Source organism: Lampris incognitus, chromosome 17, assembly GCF_029633865.1.
Source record: "Lampris incognitus isolate fLamInc1 chromosome 17, fLamInc1.hap2, whole genome shotgun sequence".
Taxonomy (NCBI): domain Eukaryota; kingdom Metazoa; phylum Chordata; class Actinopteri; order Lampriformes; family Lampridae; genus Lampris; species Lampris incognitus.
Genome location: NC_079227.1, coordinates 15,698,753 through 15,716,633, shown reverse-complemented (window position 1 = coordinate 15,716,633; position 17,881 = coordinate 15,698,753). Strand labels below are relative to the sequence as shown.

Below are 17,881 nucleotides of genomic sequence, written 5' to 3'. Positions count from 1 at the left end.
AAGCCTCTCATAACCAGTACCCAGATTCCTGCTGCAAATACCTCAAACAAACCAAAACAGCCAATCCAGATAATATTACTACGGCAGCCAGATGTTTTCAAAGTCTTTGCGAGTTCGGCAGTGATGAGAACTCAACACCTCCTCTGTTTTGTTAATCTCACACTCGGTTCTCGGGCGAAGCCCCACAGATGTGTTTATAAGGAGGACATAAAAAGTGTGAGGTCATTATGCATGAGTCCAAAACAGTCAATTACCAGTGTTGTGTGGTTAAGAATACCCTCCACAACGTGGTCTGCGATGCAGAAGGAGGCCTGCATCACACAGTTATCTCCTAAATGGCCGACTGACTGATGATGGACTGATGGGGGGTTTTTTTTCTTTCAAAAAAGGAGTGGACTGTGACAAAACATTTCATGTTCACACAAAAACATACACAACCCCATTCATCAGCTCTCTCTCTCTCTCGCCTGTGTTTGTGTCAGCCTTCCTTTCATCCATCAGGGTTGCGCTCCTCTTTCCCCTCCTCCTGAATATTCAACCTTACTTTTCTGTGTCCCTCTCTTTCTCGGTCTCTCTCCCTCTCAAACTTTTCCCTCCCTCCTGCCCTTTTTTTTCCCCTCTTCTCGTCCCTTTCTTCACTCCTCCACTTGTTTGGAGGATCAGGGCTTCTGGCAGACGCTGCCGTGCGTTCCCAGTTTGCAGGAGCTGGAGCAGAATGACCCACAGGGGCGGACAGTAGACTCTGAGGAAGGAGAGACCAGGACAGAGGCAAAGACCCACTTCAGCGTGGGAAAAAAAAAAGCAGCCTACGCTAACCCATCTACGCTCCAAAGTGAAGAACTCAACTCAGTAAGGACATTTTTGTTGCTGAAGGAGAAATATTGGACCAATAAAAGTAAGCATCTTGTTTACAAAGAGCTTTCTTTCTGGAGACAAGACAAAACATCAGCCAGGCTTTGTTTATGTGTTGCAGATGTGCTGATAATGCTATCCATTCATGTAGCTTCTGAGCTGTGCTTGCTGCTGCAGCACACTAACATACAATATTGTCTTCAAAGTTAGCGTGAATTAAGGTACACATGCACAAATCTCTCCCTCTCTTTTGCACCCAAACCCACACACAAACACACGCATGCACGCACACACGCACACGCGTGCACACACGCAGTCATGCACATTCACACTCACACCTCCTCCAGCTGTGGCACAAACCATTCCCAGATGTGGGACCCAGAATGGCCTTCGCTTACTTCCCTTCTATGAGATGAATTTTTTTCGAGAGACAACATGACCTAAATGAAAGATCGACACCTGACTGTCCAGAGAAAAACAGTAGCGAGCAGTTTATACACAGCAGCAACCAGATCCCTAAGCTTGGTGTTGAGGTGTTAAAACGCTTCTTCCCTCATTTTCAAATCTTTGAGGCGTTCCAGGAGTCACTCCCGTCTGCCCTAAAAGGGTATTTTGACACAAAACATCGAGTATCGCTCAGCGTTGTTGCAGAGACAGCAGATATCGATCATTTTGTTTTGCAGCATGACAGTGTGGTTTACCTCAACTCACCCGCTTGCTCGCTTATCATAATGACAGGAAAATGACGTGTATATCGGGTTAAGACGGTTACGAAGCGTGAGGAGTGCTGCGACATACAAAAGAGTAGGAATTCTTCAGGCATGCCATCACAAAGCCCAACCAAAATAGCACTGCCTCATATCCTTTTTGGCTGTGAAGTGGAGCTGCAACTGTGTGTAAATGTGTTTGAGGCAGAGAAAGAGAGAGAGAGAGAGAGAGAGAGAGAGAGAGAGAGAGAGAGAGAGAGAGAGAGAGTATGTATATGTAGAGTATGTGTGTATGTATGTATGTATGTGTGTATATATATGTGTGTGTGTGTGTATATATGTCCACAGGATGTTGTAATGAAACCTTCGATGTAGAAAAAAGAACTCAATAATTCAGAAGCAAAGATATATTTTATAGCTCAAAAGTTGTTAAATGGCAGAACAAGCCTGTTTCGTGCTCAGTGCACTCATCAGCTATATATATATATATATAAATATATATATATATATAAAATCCAGCGAGTGAAGTAAATTCTTTATGAGACAGTACAAGCCTGTTTGACAGCTGATGATTGCTTATGGCATGAAACAGGCTTGTTCTGTCTCATAAAGAATTTACTTGACTCGCTGGATTATTTTGCCCCTTATTTGTTGAGCACTTTTCCTACCGTTGAGTGTTTCTTTTAACAAAGTTATATATATATAACACTTATATATTATATAGAACTACATATATATATATACATATATATAATTTTTTTTACATTTGATATTTATGTTGCATTAACAACATTAATAAGCTGTTAATCATTTCTTTATTGATCGGTATAATGTTGCGTTATTGTTCATTATTACTGTTATTATGTGCTGCCCAAATATTTGGATAAATTGCACTTTGATGCTTTGGCAACATTGTTTTTCAAAACTTCCATGCCAATAAAGCCCTTTGAATTTGAATTTGAACAGGGGGGGGGGCAGAAGCTAAAAGTTAGGGTGATGTTGAGGATGGAAGAAACTGTAACTTGACCAATGATTATATAATCCTGCCATGGTCGCGTTATGGCTTTCCCATCTGGGTCGCGTCAGCGTTGCCTCATGCTCTGCTCTGGTCTGGACCTCACCGGTCAATGTAAGCTGTTTTACCTCTTGCCATCGAGCATTATTAACAGACAGTCGTGTAATTGGCCGGCCACACGCTAACAGGTGCAAGATTGCGTTTCACATCGTCATAGTCAAATAGTTGATGGGTTTTTGGCACAATGCCAAATCAGCAGCCAGAATAAACAAAAAACATCTCGCGCATGGAGGGGCCCGGATGAGCAGACTGTTTTCAATTTTTCCATCCCACTATGTCCCGCACAAGAGAAGCTTGCTGCACCGGGTGCATATAATAAACACTCCTGTCATGTTCAGTTTTCCTGGAAAAAGTCAGCCTGCCTGCCTGCCTGTCATCATATATTATCAGCCAAAACAACGTTCTGTGTCCTATCAACAACAAGTGAGTTGTCATCCAACTCGCTGAGAGGATTACAAATTAAATGCTCGAATGAATATTCGTGTCACTTATGAGCGTATTGAACCACCCCGTCACCGCACGAACAGATGAATCCTGTCTTTAGCCATGACTGGATGATCAATACACAGCTTGGACTGCATAACTGTTCTTATGAAATGAAATTAACGAGCAAACCTAAACCCTCCCTGGAATGTCTTAGCTCTTAAAAATGTCCCTGCAGGAAAACTCTTAAAGACAGATCAGACAACTGGTGTGGCTACCAGCAGATGTCTTTACTGGGCTGGAACAGAACCCAGTGACCCACAGGCCTGTTAACCAGTATCAAGAACTGGGGCGTGAAGTGGGACGTCTGACCTCGATGGAGCCTGCACACACACACAGACACAGACACAGACAGACACACACACACACACACACATACCATTACTCACTCGATGAAAAAACAGAAAAACTATGTATTACATGCATTATGATCTGTAAGCTGAAGCACACTTTAACACGTGGAGGCATGCAAGATACCAAGTACACACGACTGCACACACACACCCACACCCACACACCCACTCATTTTACACACACACACACACACACACACACACACACACACACACACACACACACACACATTTTAGCAGTACACAACAGACAAGTCTCAGCACGGACTCTTGAGACTTCATGAAGCATATTTTTTTGGCAACATTAGTCCTCTGTTGTGCGATGCTGTTAGTTTGTGCTGTGTAATGAGTGCGTGGTCTTCACGTTTTGTTTGTCCATTTTGTTTGTCCTTTTTTCTGTATTGGACATAAATTGTTCAGTTTCTTTGTTATTGTGATTTTAATGCAGGTGCAAAGAGAGAAACCCTGGCCTCCTAATTCACCCGAGAGCCAAAGAAAGACTTTGCTTTGGGCAAATCTTAAGAGTAATAAGGCTTGAAAGCCACTGGAATATTGGTTTTGGAAATAGTTTACACCAGGGAGGAGTGTGCAACAGGGAGTGGGAGTGGGGGGGGGGGTCAAAGCAAAACCCAACTATATTCCCATGAAAAGTGGGTTAGCTGTGAAATTTGACAGGAAACTGGGCCAGCTCTGGTTTGTGAGTCTGTGCTGGGAGCAACCATATCTCATTGACATGCACAGGCGGCGGGACCGAGGGTCTCTGTGAAGGACAGTTAGACCATGTCTCTTCCTTTGCTCCTCCTTGTCCTCTAATCTTATCCTTACAGGATAAATAAATGACTCATTAGCGTGGCGGTCTATTCCGCTGCCTTCCAACACTGGGATCGCTGGTTTGAATCCCTTGGTTGGGCGTCCCTACAGACACAATTGGCCATGTCTGCGGGTGGGAAGCCGGATGTGGGTATCCAAAGGAGTTGAATCAAGTGCAACTGGACTTGGTATATATCCGTGAAGACACACGGATATATACCAAGTCCAGTTGCACTTGATTCAACTCCTTTGGATAACCATGACTTGGATGAATGAGAACATTCACAGACGGATGTGGGTATGTGTCCTTGTCGCTGCACTAGTGCCTCTGGTCGGTTGGAGCGCCTGTTCGGGGGGGGGGGGGGATAGTGTGTTCCTCCCACGCGCTAGTCCCCCTGGCGAAACTCCTCACTGTCAGGTGAAAAGAAGCGGCTGGCGACTCCACATGTATCGGAGGAGGCATGTGGTTGTCTGCAGCCCTCCCTGGATCGGCAGAGGGGGTGGAGCAGTGACCGGGACGGCTCGGAAAAGTGGGGTAATTGGCCAAGTATAATTGTGGAGAAGAAGGGGCAAAAAAAAAAAAGCTGTTGGGAGTAAAGAGGAAGCAGCAGCTTAGTAGAGACCCCTCACCAGAGGCTGAATCGCAGTTGTCTCGCCCTTCACCCTAACATAGTATGTGACACGGTTGTCTCAGTGGTTTTTGGACGGGGAGAGTCATTGAAGGCCAGTGCACCACAGATTCCCTGGACACACACAAGTACACTCACATCACACACGTAAAGATGCTCACACACATATGCACAAATACTACACAGGAAACTACAGCAAGTACATATGTACATGCACGTATACACATCTGTGCAAGCTACATACGTGCACATCCTTTCACAGTATATACAAACACACACATGCACAAACATGCAAACGCACACAGAGATGAAACACAATTACAGAACATGTTAGAGTACTGTGTATTGTGTACTGCACCATATTTTTGTGGCATTTATACATTTGTAAGGGTATTTATATGTGCAGAGTATGTGTGAGCATGCCTGTGCCGTATTTTTTAAACGCTAAACTGCGTACGTGAACGTGTGCGTTTGTGTGTGTTGTGTGTATGTGTGCAGCGTGGTCACATTCACAAACCATTATCAGCAGTGTCAACAAACCTTTGATCCGCAGGATGTGTAGAAAGGGTCAGTGGACCAATGTCGGATGCGGGCTCGTAAACACCACTTAAATAAACAGGAAAACCCCAACGAGAACGGTTGGCTCACAAGAACGGAGAGAGAGAGAGAGAGAGTCACGTCTTACAGCGACGAGCAAACACCCCTAATAGGCAACAAAATGGGCCATCTGAAAGAGTATTAGAAGCAAATGGCTTAAATCTACCAACAAACACATCTGGAGGGTACTGTGTGCAGACCGCTGGGAAAGTGGCTCACCGACAAGACCATGTTTGGCGTTGTATATACACAAACACGGCTTTGGGGAAATAATACATTATGTAACAAATACTTGACTTTTAAAAAAGCATCGTCACAATCTGACCGCATGTTGATCGAAGGTCAAGACTCAAGGATCCCGTTTTAAATCTTGGATTCTCCAGTAAGGAGAATAAACATTGGGCAGGCATGCCTTTCTAAGCCCCCGTGTTCACTGACTTCCCTTGTTACTCAATCTAGAGATTACATGAAAGAAGTTGTGCGTGTGTGTGTGCAAATGTGGGTGCAGGCATGCGTGTGTGTATATGTGTGTGTCCTTGTGTTTGTGCTTTTGTGAGGAGCACCCGTCCAGATGTGACTCTTATCTCTTAATCTTGGACCTCATGACAGCCTTGGTATGGGAGGAAGTTGAATTCAAAGGCTTTTTGCACCATGGAGTCTTTAATCCCGCTTAATCTCATCAAGACCATGACATGTCTACCGTCTAACACACACACAGACATACTGCACATACTCATGTGCGCAGGCGTGCACGCGCGCACACACACACATACACACAAATGACATATGATGGATTTTTCTTATTGTTAATCTCATTGCTACATCTTTTCTCCAGTTAGTTGTCAGTGCTCCAGCATCCATATTCCACGTCTGCTTCCTCTCTGCAGCTTTGGTCCCATTTCTAATCTGAACTCTACTTCTAAAGGCGAGAATTGCCTAGCTGTGTGTTTATCTTGGCAGGAAAATGGCTGCTGGGGCGTCCGGGTGCATCGGTCTATTCTGTTGCCTACCAACACGGGGATCGCCGGTTCGAATCCCTGTGTTGCCTCCGGCTTGGTCGGGCGTCCCTACAGACACAATTGGCCGTGTCTGCAGGTGGGAAGCCGGATGTGGGTATGTATCCTGGTCACTGCACTAGCGCCTCCTCTGGTCGGTCGTGGCACCTGTTCGGGGGGGGGGGGGGACTGGCAGAAATAGCGTGATCCTCCCACGCGCTACGTCCTCATGGTGAAACTCCTCACTGTCAGGTGAAAAGAAGCGGCTGGCAACTCCACATGTATTGCAGGAGGCATGTGGTAGTCTGCAGGAGGGGGTGGCGCAGTGACCGGGATTGCTCTAAAGAGTGGGGTAATTGGCCAAGTACAATTGGGGAGGAAAGAAGGGGGAAACCCCCCCCCTCAAAAAAAGGGAAAATGACTTTATTCCTGAAAAAAGCAGAGCCTACCCTTCCCACTGAAAAAGTAGGCAAGCTTGTACGCTACACAGTGTTTCGCTCTTAGAAGTTTAAGGACTTAAAAAGGACAAGCCAATCAGAGCCATCAGGGTGCTAAATTGCTACAATGTCATAGATATTTGTGCTATCAATAAAGCAAGCTCCGGCTGCTCTGGTTTCCTCCCACAGTCCAAAGACATGTAGGTCAGATGAATCAGCGGGACTAATTGTCCCTAGGTGTGAATGTGTCGGCCTTGTGACGGACTGGCGGCCTGTCCAGGGTGTCACCCCGCCTGCCGCCCAGTGACTACTGGGATAGGCTCCAGCATCCCATAACCCGAATTTGGATGAGCGGCTTGGATGATGGATGGAATGGAATGACGGAAAATGGCTGCTGTGCATTGACTACGACTGTATTCAAATCTGTGCTACTTTTCCTCCACAGTCCCTCTCCATTTCTTCAGATGGCTTACGTGTCCATTGTGACTGGATTGCATGCAGAGGACCAAGAAAAAAAAAGAGACAAAAACATTGTAATCGCGATGCTAGTCTGACCACTTCCATGTCTGGTTCTCAGCAAAGCAACATTTGCGTGAACAAAAGCAGACTGTTCTGCATTCAAACACATCACTACATGCATTCTGCAATCATCAGACAACAGAAGTGAAACAGAGACATGTGAATGTAGTGAGTGTTGCTGAGTTTGTTCCTGATTTTGATATTTGTCTCCAGATTTATCTCTATATTAGACTGCATTATAACCACACTATGCACAAAGGCTCTCCGACGATACCAACAGCTCAATTCTCCCCTATGGCAGAAGGCTCCTAATGTGATTCACTACTAACAGTCCTCCAAGAGAAAAAAAAAAAAGAGCCCTTTTCCTTCTTTAATGAGAGTCAAGCGATTTGTTGGGGTTTTTTTTCAGCAAGTGCAGCTATTCAGACTTCAAAAGAAACCATTTCCCTCCAAGAGACGGGGGCTCTGCCGCTCCTGACGGCATCACAAGCACTCCGTGGTGACTGCCTCTGTTTTGGAAAATCTGCCAAGGCACACTATCACATACTGCATCACGGAAAACAGAAGGACAGAAAGGGGGGGGGAACCCCAGAAAAACAAAGAAGAAAATAACTCCCAGTTAACGATGGCCATGATGAACAAACAAGGGTGGAAAAAAACAAGGGCCCAGATAATGACAGTAGACAGAGATGAAGGGAAAGGGAAAAAAGAAAGAATGACGGGCGTTCAAGAGAGTTGAGTTATATGAGCGTGAATTAGAGACCCAAAGACAGAAAGAAGGAATTGAATGGTACAAAAGGGAATTATCGTGCACTGACCTGGAGCAACAATTAAGACTGGTTAAATGAACTGCTCAGAGGCCAGATTAGCGGCACGTGATAGAAAAACAGCTGGTCCCTCCTTTAGATCTTAGTTCCCTGTCCTCTGATAAACCCAGTTAACTTCCTGTCTGTCAGATTACCGAGGAAGTCATTACTTTGAACACTTTATATGTATGTGCGGCTTTTTTTTTTAATTTACAATTTGCCAGACAAAGGAGTGTCCAATGCTCTCTAGCGGATTTTTTGGGCCACAACAATGCTGAAATACAAAGTTTTCATGTTTCCGTGGTCTATCATTTCCTGTTGTAGAGAGGACTTGCATGGAAAAAAAAGAAAGAAAAAAAAACTCCAATAAGAAATTTCCTGTCCACTGAAGTCAATTCTAGTTCATTTTATTTGTATGGCCCAATATCACAAATTTTCCTCAGTGGGCTTTACAGCAACACAACATCCTGTCCTTAGACCCTCGCATCGGATAAGGAACAACTCCCTAAAAGTAAAAAATAAAAACCCTTTAACAGGGAGGAAAAAAAAATAGGAAGAAACCTCAGGGAGCGCCACAGAGGAGTGATCTCTCTCCCAAGACGGACAACGTGCAGTGGATGTTGCGTTTACACAATTTACAGAATTCAACATTGAAAAAGGATAACAGAATTATAATGGAGTTATAAAATATATGAAGAATATGATGAGGAGGATGCCAAGCAGTGTCCAGACGCCAGCAGACCACCCTAGGACCCGAGCCACCATCACCATGTAGACAATAAGAAAAAAACAAAAAACAAAAACAAAAATGTCCGGGTAGCATACTGGTCTATTCCATAACCTACCAACATGAGGATCGCCAGTTTGAATCCCCGTGTTACCTCCGGCTAGGTCGGGTGTTCCTACAAACACGATTGGCTGTGTCTGCGGGTGGGGAGCTGGATGTGGCTATGTGTCCTGGTCGCTGCACTAGCTCAACCTCTGATTGGTCGGGGCGCCTGTTCGGAGGGGAGGGGGAACTGGGGGGAATAGCGTGATCCTCCCACACTCTACAGATAATTTTCTCATCAAATTTGAAGCATTATTGGCCTGTCCAGTTAATGTCAGCACAGATGTAATTGCCACTCGCCACATTGGTCCCTCCACTGTAGCTGAATTTGGCCAGCAGCTGCCTGAAGTCTTGGCTCCTTTCACTGTGGTAACTGACTCTGTTGAAAATTTCACCAGTGACTTAAATGTGGCCCTCTCTAGTCTCCTCGGTTCAGTTGCGCCTCTCACTACCAGAGCTAGGCGACTAAAGAGGCCTACACCCTGGTTTAACGATGACTCTGTGGTGATGGTGGTCACCACTTGGATGCTGCCTGGCATTCCCCTCATCACATTTCCTTTTATACATCTTTGAAATTCATATAATTTTTTTTACATGATGATGGTGGTCGCGTGGCTTAGGTCCTGGGCTGTTCCGGTGGTGTCTGGACACTGCTTGGCATCCTGTGCGTCATATTCTTCATAAATTTTATAAGTCCATTATAATTCTGTTTATCCTCTTTCTGTTGCTCTCCCTGAGGTTTCTTCCTATTGTTTCTCCCTGTTAAAGGTTTTTTTTGGGGGGAGTTGTTCCTTATCCGATGAGTGGGTCTAAGGACAGGATGTTGTGTTGCTGTTAAGCCCCTTGAGGCAACTTTGTAATTTGTGATATTGGGCTATACAAATAAAACTGACTTGAAGTGACTTGGCTACGTTCCCCTGGTGAAACTCTTCACTGTCAGGTGAAAAGAAGCAGCTGGCGATTCTACATGTATCGGAGGAGGCATGTGGATAGTGTGCAGCCTTCCCTGGATTGTCAGAGAGGGTGGAGCAGCAACCGGGATGGCTCAGAAGAATGGGGTAATTGGCCAAGTACAAGCGGGGAGAAAAAGGGGGAACCCCCCCCCCCTCCCAAAAAAACCTACATTGGTCACACATCTGAATGAGAGGATATAGCATTGAAACAGGATAACAAAATTATATGGATTTATAAGATATATAAAAAGATAATGTGATGAAGGGGATGCCAAGCAGCGTCCAGATGGTGACCACCATCACCATGGAGACTTGGGAGGACAGACTGCACGTGCACACACGGCAGAATCACATCATACCATTCACACACACAGGAGAAGAGAAAGGAGAAGACATCGTTCAGAGAGAGCACAAACGACTAGCTGACATGAATATATCTTTGCCATCTGGGTTATTGAAAGGTATAAATGTGTCCCTCCTGACCCCTCAGCCCATTATAATGGGCATATAAAACCATATAAATACCCGCTAATGAAATCGGTGAGGTTACTATGATAATTTTTGTCCAAGCGTAGGTTTGCTTGTTAATTTAGTGGGGACTCATTATTCTTTGTTTACTAAACTTCTAACTTTGTTAATTTAGTGGGGACTCATTATTCATTGTTTACTAAACTTCTAACTTTGTCTAACTGATAAAATGATCATCTCACATGTTATGTGGGTGTGCGCACTCACACACACACACACACACGCATGCACATGCATATACAGAACAAGCATGCGTACGCACTACTTTTTTGCTATAGATGTATTTCCACAATTTTATGCAAAATCAGTTTTTGCGGTTCTTACAGTATCAGTTTGTGTCTTTCTTTGTATGTAATGTTTTTGCACAATATTACTGAAATTTTAGCTCCTTTTTGTCTTTAAGAAAGAGACTAAGTAATTCATCTCCTTTTTTTGACTTTCAGGGTGAAACTACTTTGACTTTCAAGTCCATCTTAGATGGCGTTAAATGTATAAGAGGAACAAAACCTTGTAGCAAATTAAATCCATCTGTCGATTTCAGAGGGAGAGAAGGGGTTGTGACAATTTCCTATCGTCAATTCCAAAATGGTTATTATCTATAAGGTTTGGGCAGAATATGGTTCTCTGTGTTTCCTTGTTGTGATTTGTAGTCCCTGAAAGCAAGGCTAGTTTGCCTCTATAGAGATTCAAAATACATTTATATTTAGAAGGAGCTTTTGTAAAATGGTATTCTTCTCTTCTTTCTGCTAAAGCAACAGTATCACATTATTGTTTCAAGATGAAAACAACTTTTTCAAGGCATACAAGCCACAAAAATGTAAAGTGGGGAATGACTCTAGGCTTGCACGCACCACGTCTCTTGTTTAGTACTCTTGTGTTCTGGTTTGTATTACAGAGAAATCATTTTCTTTTTTTTTATGCAGAAATGTGACAGTAATTAAGCAGGTTACAGCAAATTCATGTGAACATCTTTGAAACTTCTGACTCCTTTTGAACTTCTGTAGGAGTTTTCAGAACATGTATTTTTCCTCATGTCTAGGACTGTGTCCTATGTGCCGTTACAGATGGCCACGCCTGGTTTGTGGGCCCTGCTAGTCCTCTGGGTCTGTACAGCTGAGGCCTACCGTGGTTCTTACGACCAGAGGGAGGACCTGGAGCAGGACCAAGGCCGGATCAACCCCAGGGATTACCGTCAAGATGCCAGGTAACTTTTTCAGCAGCCAGCTTCGGCCATGCCGCCATGTTTAACTGCAAGAGATGCAGAGAATAAGATTTTGCCTTGCAGTTCATTCAGTCATATATGTCAACACCAAATGATGTGTATTTTTGTGTTGTTTTTGTCTATCTGTTGTGTGTTGGTGTGCAGCGACAGGGATGTGAGGGTGTGTCGTCGATGCTGTGACCCAGGAGAGGAGCCCCCAGCTCAGCATGACAGCCCACACTACCCTCAGTACCAGCCCCAGTATCAGGTTGTACCACAAATCAACATCACTATACTCAAAGGTGAGGTCAAGTACACACACACACTCACACTCTCACACACACATACAGAAACGCATACAAAAGACACAGATACAAAAACCGTCCTTTGTCTCAGGCAAAGGCCAGGCAAAACAAAACAAAACGTGTGAGGTTTTGGGACTCTCCCAACCTCAGCTCCAAACTGCTCCTTGGGAAGTGAAGATGATTTAAGTGGTTTCATAACACAAAGAGGACTCAATAACAGCCATGTGTGTCTGGTTTGGTTGTTGTACTCAAGGGGACAATTTGGGGTGTGTGGCTTTGGCTGCAGCAGCATGTACAAAGCTGCATAGCTGGGTGTTCCTCACCACACTTACGTAATTTTTGTTTTGTTTTTTGTATTGTTTGTTTGTTTGTTTCCTGCAGCAGCTGTAGTGAGAGTTGAAACAACAAAGTAATGACACAATAGCAGCATAACAAATATCTGATTTTAATAAAGAAAGCACTGTGCTCATAAAACAATCCTCATGACCAACTGTTCTGAAAGAGGAGTTTTATAGGATCTGGCCCATTATCATAATCATATCCATAATCAGAATCCTTCATTTGCCAAGTATGTTGAGTTGCACAAGGAATTTGGTTGGTCGCATTGCTCTCTGAATCAAAACAAATAGAATGAGAAAGAAAAAAAGCATCTGGCTTAAATTGCACATTGTATTGTAAATAAGTATAATGCTTATGTTTAAAAATGAATTTGGGTATTGAGTAGTATTGCATTGTCTTTGATGCATTATTATTATTATCATGCTGTCCTCACAATGAGTAACCCTTATTCAAAGCTAGACGGTTAGCTAACAGTGTGAAGTCATCCAATAAACACAAGGCGTAATCTTTCTTGGATATTTAATGAAGATCCACAATTTTACCGTAAAACTGCAACAAAGCACAAAATGCAAACATAAATCAGACTCTGAACAATATTCATTACGCTGACATTAGTCTGCATAAAATGAAACACGGAGTCACAGGGCGAAGCCGTTCCTGTTACCAGCTCGCAGCTATGCTATGCTATGCTATGCTACGCTAGCGATCCATTAAGTCACTTTTATCCCTGATTTGCAGCAAAACAAATATACAGCAAATATATTATGCATGTAGTATCAAAAAATTGATAAAATAAAAATACTCACGGACAAATAGTGTCCATGGAAACAACGTTGAAGACAAGTTGTAGCTTGAGAAGCAGTCACGTCGTGTTCCCCGGCCTGCCTCGCCGGCTCTGAGGTGAATTCCCTGCTCTACAGCTACTGCTGCTGAGGGCCAGGAGGGGCGCTGCAGTGCACAAAAATCTACTTCGCTGTTATACATGCACTCAGAGGGCAGAACACGCATGTTGTTCCGTGAATGATCACATTCATTTTAGTCTTTATAGCATGCTAACGTGCTGACACGACTCTTACTGCCTCTTCCAGGAGAGAAAGGGGACAGTGGTGAACGAGGACCATATGGTAAGTCAGGCAAAGCTGGCCAGATAGGCCTGCCGGGGCCCAGCGGCCTTAAAGGCAACAAGGGCAGCATGGGGCAACCCGGTGAGCCCTGCAAGGCGTACTATGCCGCCTTCTCTGTGGGACGCAAGAAGCCTCTACACTCCAACGACTACTACCAGACCCTTGTGTTTGACACAGAGCTGGTCAACCTCTACGGCCACTTCAACATGTTCACCGGAAAGTTTTATTGCTATGTGCCGGGGATCTACTACTTCAGTCTGAATGTGCACACTTGGAACCAGAAGGAGACATACATGCATGTGATGCACAATGAGAGGGAGATGGTCATCCTGTATGCCCAGCCCAGTGATAGGTCCATCATGCAGAGCCAGAGCCTGATGCTGGAGCTGGAGCGAGAGGACCAGGTATGGGTCAGGCTCTTCAAGGGGGAGAGAGAAAACGCCATCTTTAGCGATGATTTTGACACCTACATCACCTTTAACGGACACCTGATCAAGCCCAAAAATGAGGTGTAGACAATAATAATGGTAACACCCTACAATACGGGAAAGAGTTCACAAATGATTACTAATTATTTTATTAATGTTAACAGCCCATTTATTAATCATTATAAAGCTGTAATAAGATGTTATAGTGCATTAATAAAAGAACCTTTTGGGCTGCCTGGTTGGGAGCCCAGATTTTAGCAGTCTGAGAGAGTCTCTATAGACATTATCTCAGAAACCATGTGACCAGAGAGGCCTGCCGATTGACATCCTCAGTAACAGACATATAAATAACAGGACTTGAAAATGTCATGCAATGCAAACACAAAAGTCAATTTTCACACAGCTGTTAAGTTTAGTGATGAGGTTAGGTAATGGTTAGTGAGGCTGCCATACAACAGTTCATCTAGCTTCATTTAATCACAAGGTCTCTGAGAGAATGTCTATGGAGACGCTCCCCACCCAACCTGGCAACCCAAAAAGTGTTTTTATTACTGCATTATAACTTCATATTTCTTATTTACAACACACTAATAGATGAGTTATTACCCATTGATAAAGCAATGACCACTTATAAACCCTTTATAAAGCATTCCTTATTGTAAGGTGCTGCCAATAATGATAATAATAAAATGTTTTGTACAGACTAAGAGTGTGAAATAGACTATAGATTCATGCCAAAGCAAAAAAAGCATGTGCAGTATTCTAAGTATAAGGGGGGGGGCACAGATGACTCTCTCTGTGAAGATGACGATTTTAGAGGAAATGCACACATTCAACTCATTTGATCTAACTTACCAGCAAGATCAGTGACCTATGACCTCTACCCAGCTGGTGCTCGGGCAGGTATGAAACACAGTTTCAGCTTCAAATGCAGTTTCAACTGAAATGTCATTATGTTGCATGGAAGTGCTCTGGTGACACTGTGTTTTATGGAAAGGGTGTTACCGCCCTCATAACAAGAATATGGTAACGTCATGTCAGGTTTTATAAGCACATAAGATTGAACTATTTTAAGCTACAATGCTGATACTTGTTGTTGTTGCTGTTGCTGTTGTTGTTGATGAATTCATTGACCTATAGTGATACTGGTGAATACATCGGTATTTGATCAAGCTGCATCCCAGAGATCCATTCGAAAGGAAACCAGTTTCACCAGTGCTGTTTTTGTAATTGATGCTGCAGTATCTACTGGTTGTGATGGTCTCAGTGCTTAGAGTGCCACATCCCCTTCCTAACTAGTTAACCTCAAACTCATCACTACTCGCCTTAGTCTCCCGTATCTCCGTGCTATGGTGAAGAGGTCCACCTTTGGTCTTGGGTCAAACGGCTACCCGACAGGGGCGTCCGGGTAGCGTGGTGGTCTATTCCGTTGCCTACCAACACGGTGATCGCCGGTTCGAATCCCCGTGTTGCCTCCGGCTTGGTCGGGCGTCCATAAAGACACGAATGGCCGTGTCTGTGGGTGGGAAGCCGGATGTGGGTATGTGTCCTGGTCGCTGCACTAGCGCCTCCTCTGGTCGGTCGGGGCGCCTGTTCAGGGGGGAGGGGGAATAGCGTGATCCTCCCACGCGCTACGTCCCCCTGGCGAAACTCCTCACTGTCAGGTGAAAAGAAGCGGTTGGCGGTATCGAGGAGGAGGCATGTGGTAGTCTGCAGCTCTCCCCAGATCAGCAGAGGGAGGGTGGAGCAGAGACTGGGACGGCTCGCAAGAGGGGGATAATTGAAAAAAGGGGGGGAAATAAAAAAAAGAAGGTGCTACCCGACAGTGACCATTAAAACGACCAGCTCCTGATTTGGATGTTCGGGGATGAGCCATCGTCCCCAGTAAGACGGTGAAAGATTCGTTTACATGCAAACCATCAGGTTAGTTGCTGTAATGTACCAGATCTACACTATCATAATCGACCATTAATGAGATTACGTCAACAACAATGCTGTTTTCTTGCTTTCCATTTGCTCTATTTGATCCAAATGGACAAAGACTCTGGGCGAGGGAGCAGCCGCGGTGTCTGAGTGGTGAGCCGGAGATGTTTGAATCATCATCTAAGGATGTTGGTTTCAGGAAAACATGTGTATCTGCACTGTGCGTGACCCTACGGTAGTGACGTCATGGTTGGCCAAGAGTTCGATGTACTGCTACAACATCTGGATGACATTAGGTTTCATTTTCATTTTCACTCTCCATGTACTGGTGCTTCTTGCTACATCGACTGTGCACTGTAGAATAAATGTAGACCACTGCCGTAAACCACCAGTCCCTTATGTATGATGTGTGCTTCATAAAGTTACATCTGCATGTGTATTGTGAACTAATTTATCGAGATAGCTCTGATATCAGCTTGACGGACAGAAGCGCAGCATTGCGCCCTGTTGGGTCAGGGGCTGTGTTTTGTTGTCGTAAACACTAAAAGGGTTGTATGTTTCCCCTTCAGCCTAACCAAAAAAACCACAAAAACAAAAAAAAACAAGAACAATGGTGCAATCTATGTTAGTTCGGGTGTTTAAACCGCAACGGTGCTCTCCCTTTGACAAGGTCAGGTCCCTGAAAATGATTTGATTTTTTTTTTTTAGCAGAATATTGATGCATAAGTTTTCTTGGTGGGATAAGCTGCAGAAATATGAGTAAGGATATGAGAAATTACTACAAGGAGCGTTGGACATGTACCGAAACAAATAAAGGAATCTGAAATGCCTTTCTAGATGTGCTCGTATGTTTCCTTTAAAACCTTGTTTTACCAGGTGAGGTAAGGGCTCATTTCAACCCACAGCCCTTAATCATTTCAGAGCATTTACTTAGAGCAATATTAATATTCCAGTATCTTTAAGCAAGGATTGAGAGTGCTTTGTACATGTTGTTATACTGTCAAATTATATTCTCATAGTCTGTCACCGCATGCAGTGTTCAATAACGTTACTAATCAGTGTGGATATGGATCACGCTCATTAAAGTCAAAACCAAAAAGGTCAGGCTATACCACTGATGCATGCAGAGGAGCAAATGACTATGATACAGTCATGTTAACATGGATGCATTTGATTTATTGGCATTGGTGTGTGTGTGTGTGTGTGTGTGTGTGTGTGTGTGTGTGTGTGTGTGTGTGTGTGTACCATGTGTTTCTATCCTAATGAGGACCAAATGTCCCCATTAGGATAGAAAAACCAGAAACCACCTATCTTGTGGGGCCATTTTAAGGGGCCCCACAAGTAAAAGGGTCTATTTTAAGGGTTAGGGCTTGGTTTTAGGGTTAAGGTTAGGGTAAGGGTTAAGGGTTAGGGTTAGGCATGGAGTTTGCGGGTTAAGGTTAGGGTTAAGGGCTAGCAAATGAATGTAGTCAATGAGGGGGACCCACAAGTATAGGTTTGTGTGTGTGTGTGTGTGTGTGTGTGTGTGTGTGTGTGTGTGTGTGTGTGTGTGTGTGTGTGTGTGTTCTCCAGGATCACCACCTTGCCGTGGTGGAAATGCTTGCATGTACCAGTGATTCCAAGAGCTATGCCGTCCGGAGCTTGGCTCCTGGTAGGGTCTCCCAAGGCGGATAGGTCAAAGGGGAGGTTCCAGATGAAGCGTGATCCAACAAAGACCTCAACGGTGGAACTGGTGGAAGATGTTTCCAGGTCACAACGGCAGGGAAGGCGGATGAAGGCTGCAACAGAGGGCGGTGCCCAATCATCTTGGTTCTCCATGCCATTGGGCTCTGGCCACCCCCTGCCAAGAACCGTGTGGTGGCTGCAGGCGCATCAGCCTCTCCACACAGGAAGCTGTCACGCGCAGGCGCCCTCCCATTATGCGGCTCCAGGATCAGCCTCTACACCCAGCTGAGGACCCAGAAGGACCCAGATGGAGGACGGTCATA

At 44.5% G+C, this 17,881-nt stretch overlaps 1 protein-coding gene across 2 annotated transcripts; it reads left to right on the top strand.

Moving 5' to 3' along the window:
- Positions 1–327: 327 nt before the first annotated feature.
- Positions 328–16,498, top strand: c1qtnf1 (C1q and TNF related 1). 2 transcript variants are annotated; one of them, XM_056297017.1, is made up of 4 exons: positions 328–849; positions 11,638–11,777; positions 11,940–12,076; positions 13,507–16,498. In XM_056297017.1, exons 2-4 carry the CDS (start codon positions 11,638–11,640, stop codon positions 14,055–14,057), a joined length of 828 nt encoding a protein of 275 aa, XP_056152992.1. In that variant the 5' UTR covers positions 328–849; the 3' UTR covers positions 14,058–16,498. The 2 variants fall into 2 exon arrangements, with proteins under 2 accessions (XP_056152992.1, XP_056152991.1); XM_056297016.1 differs by having other exon boundaries at positions 331–895.
- Positions 16,499–17,881: the final 1,383 nt, after the last annotated feature.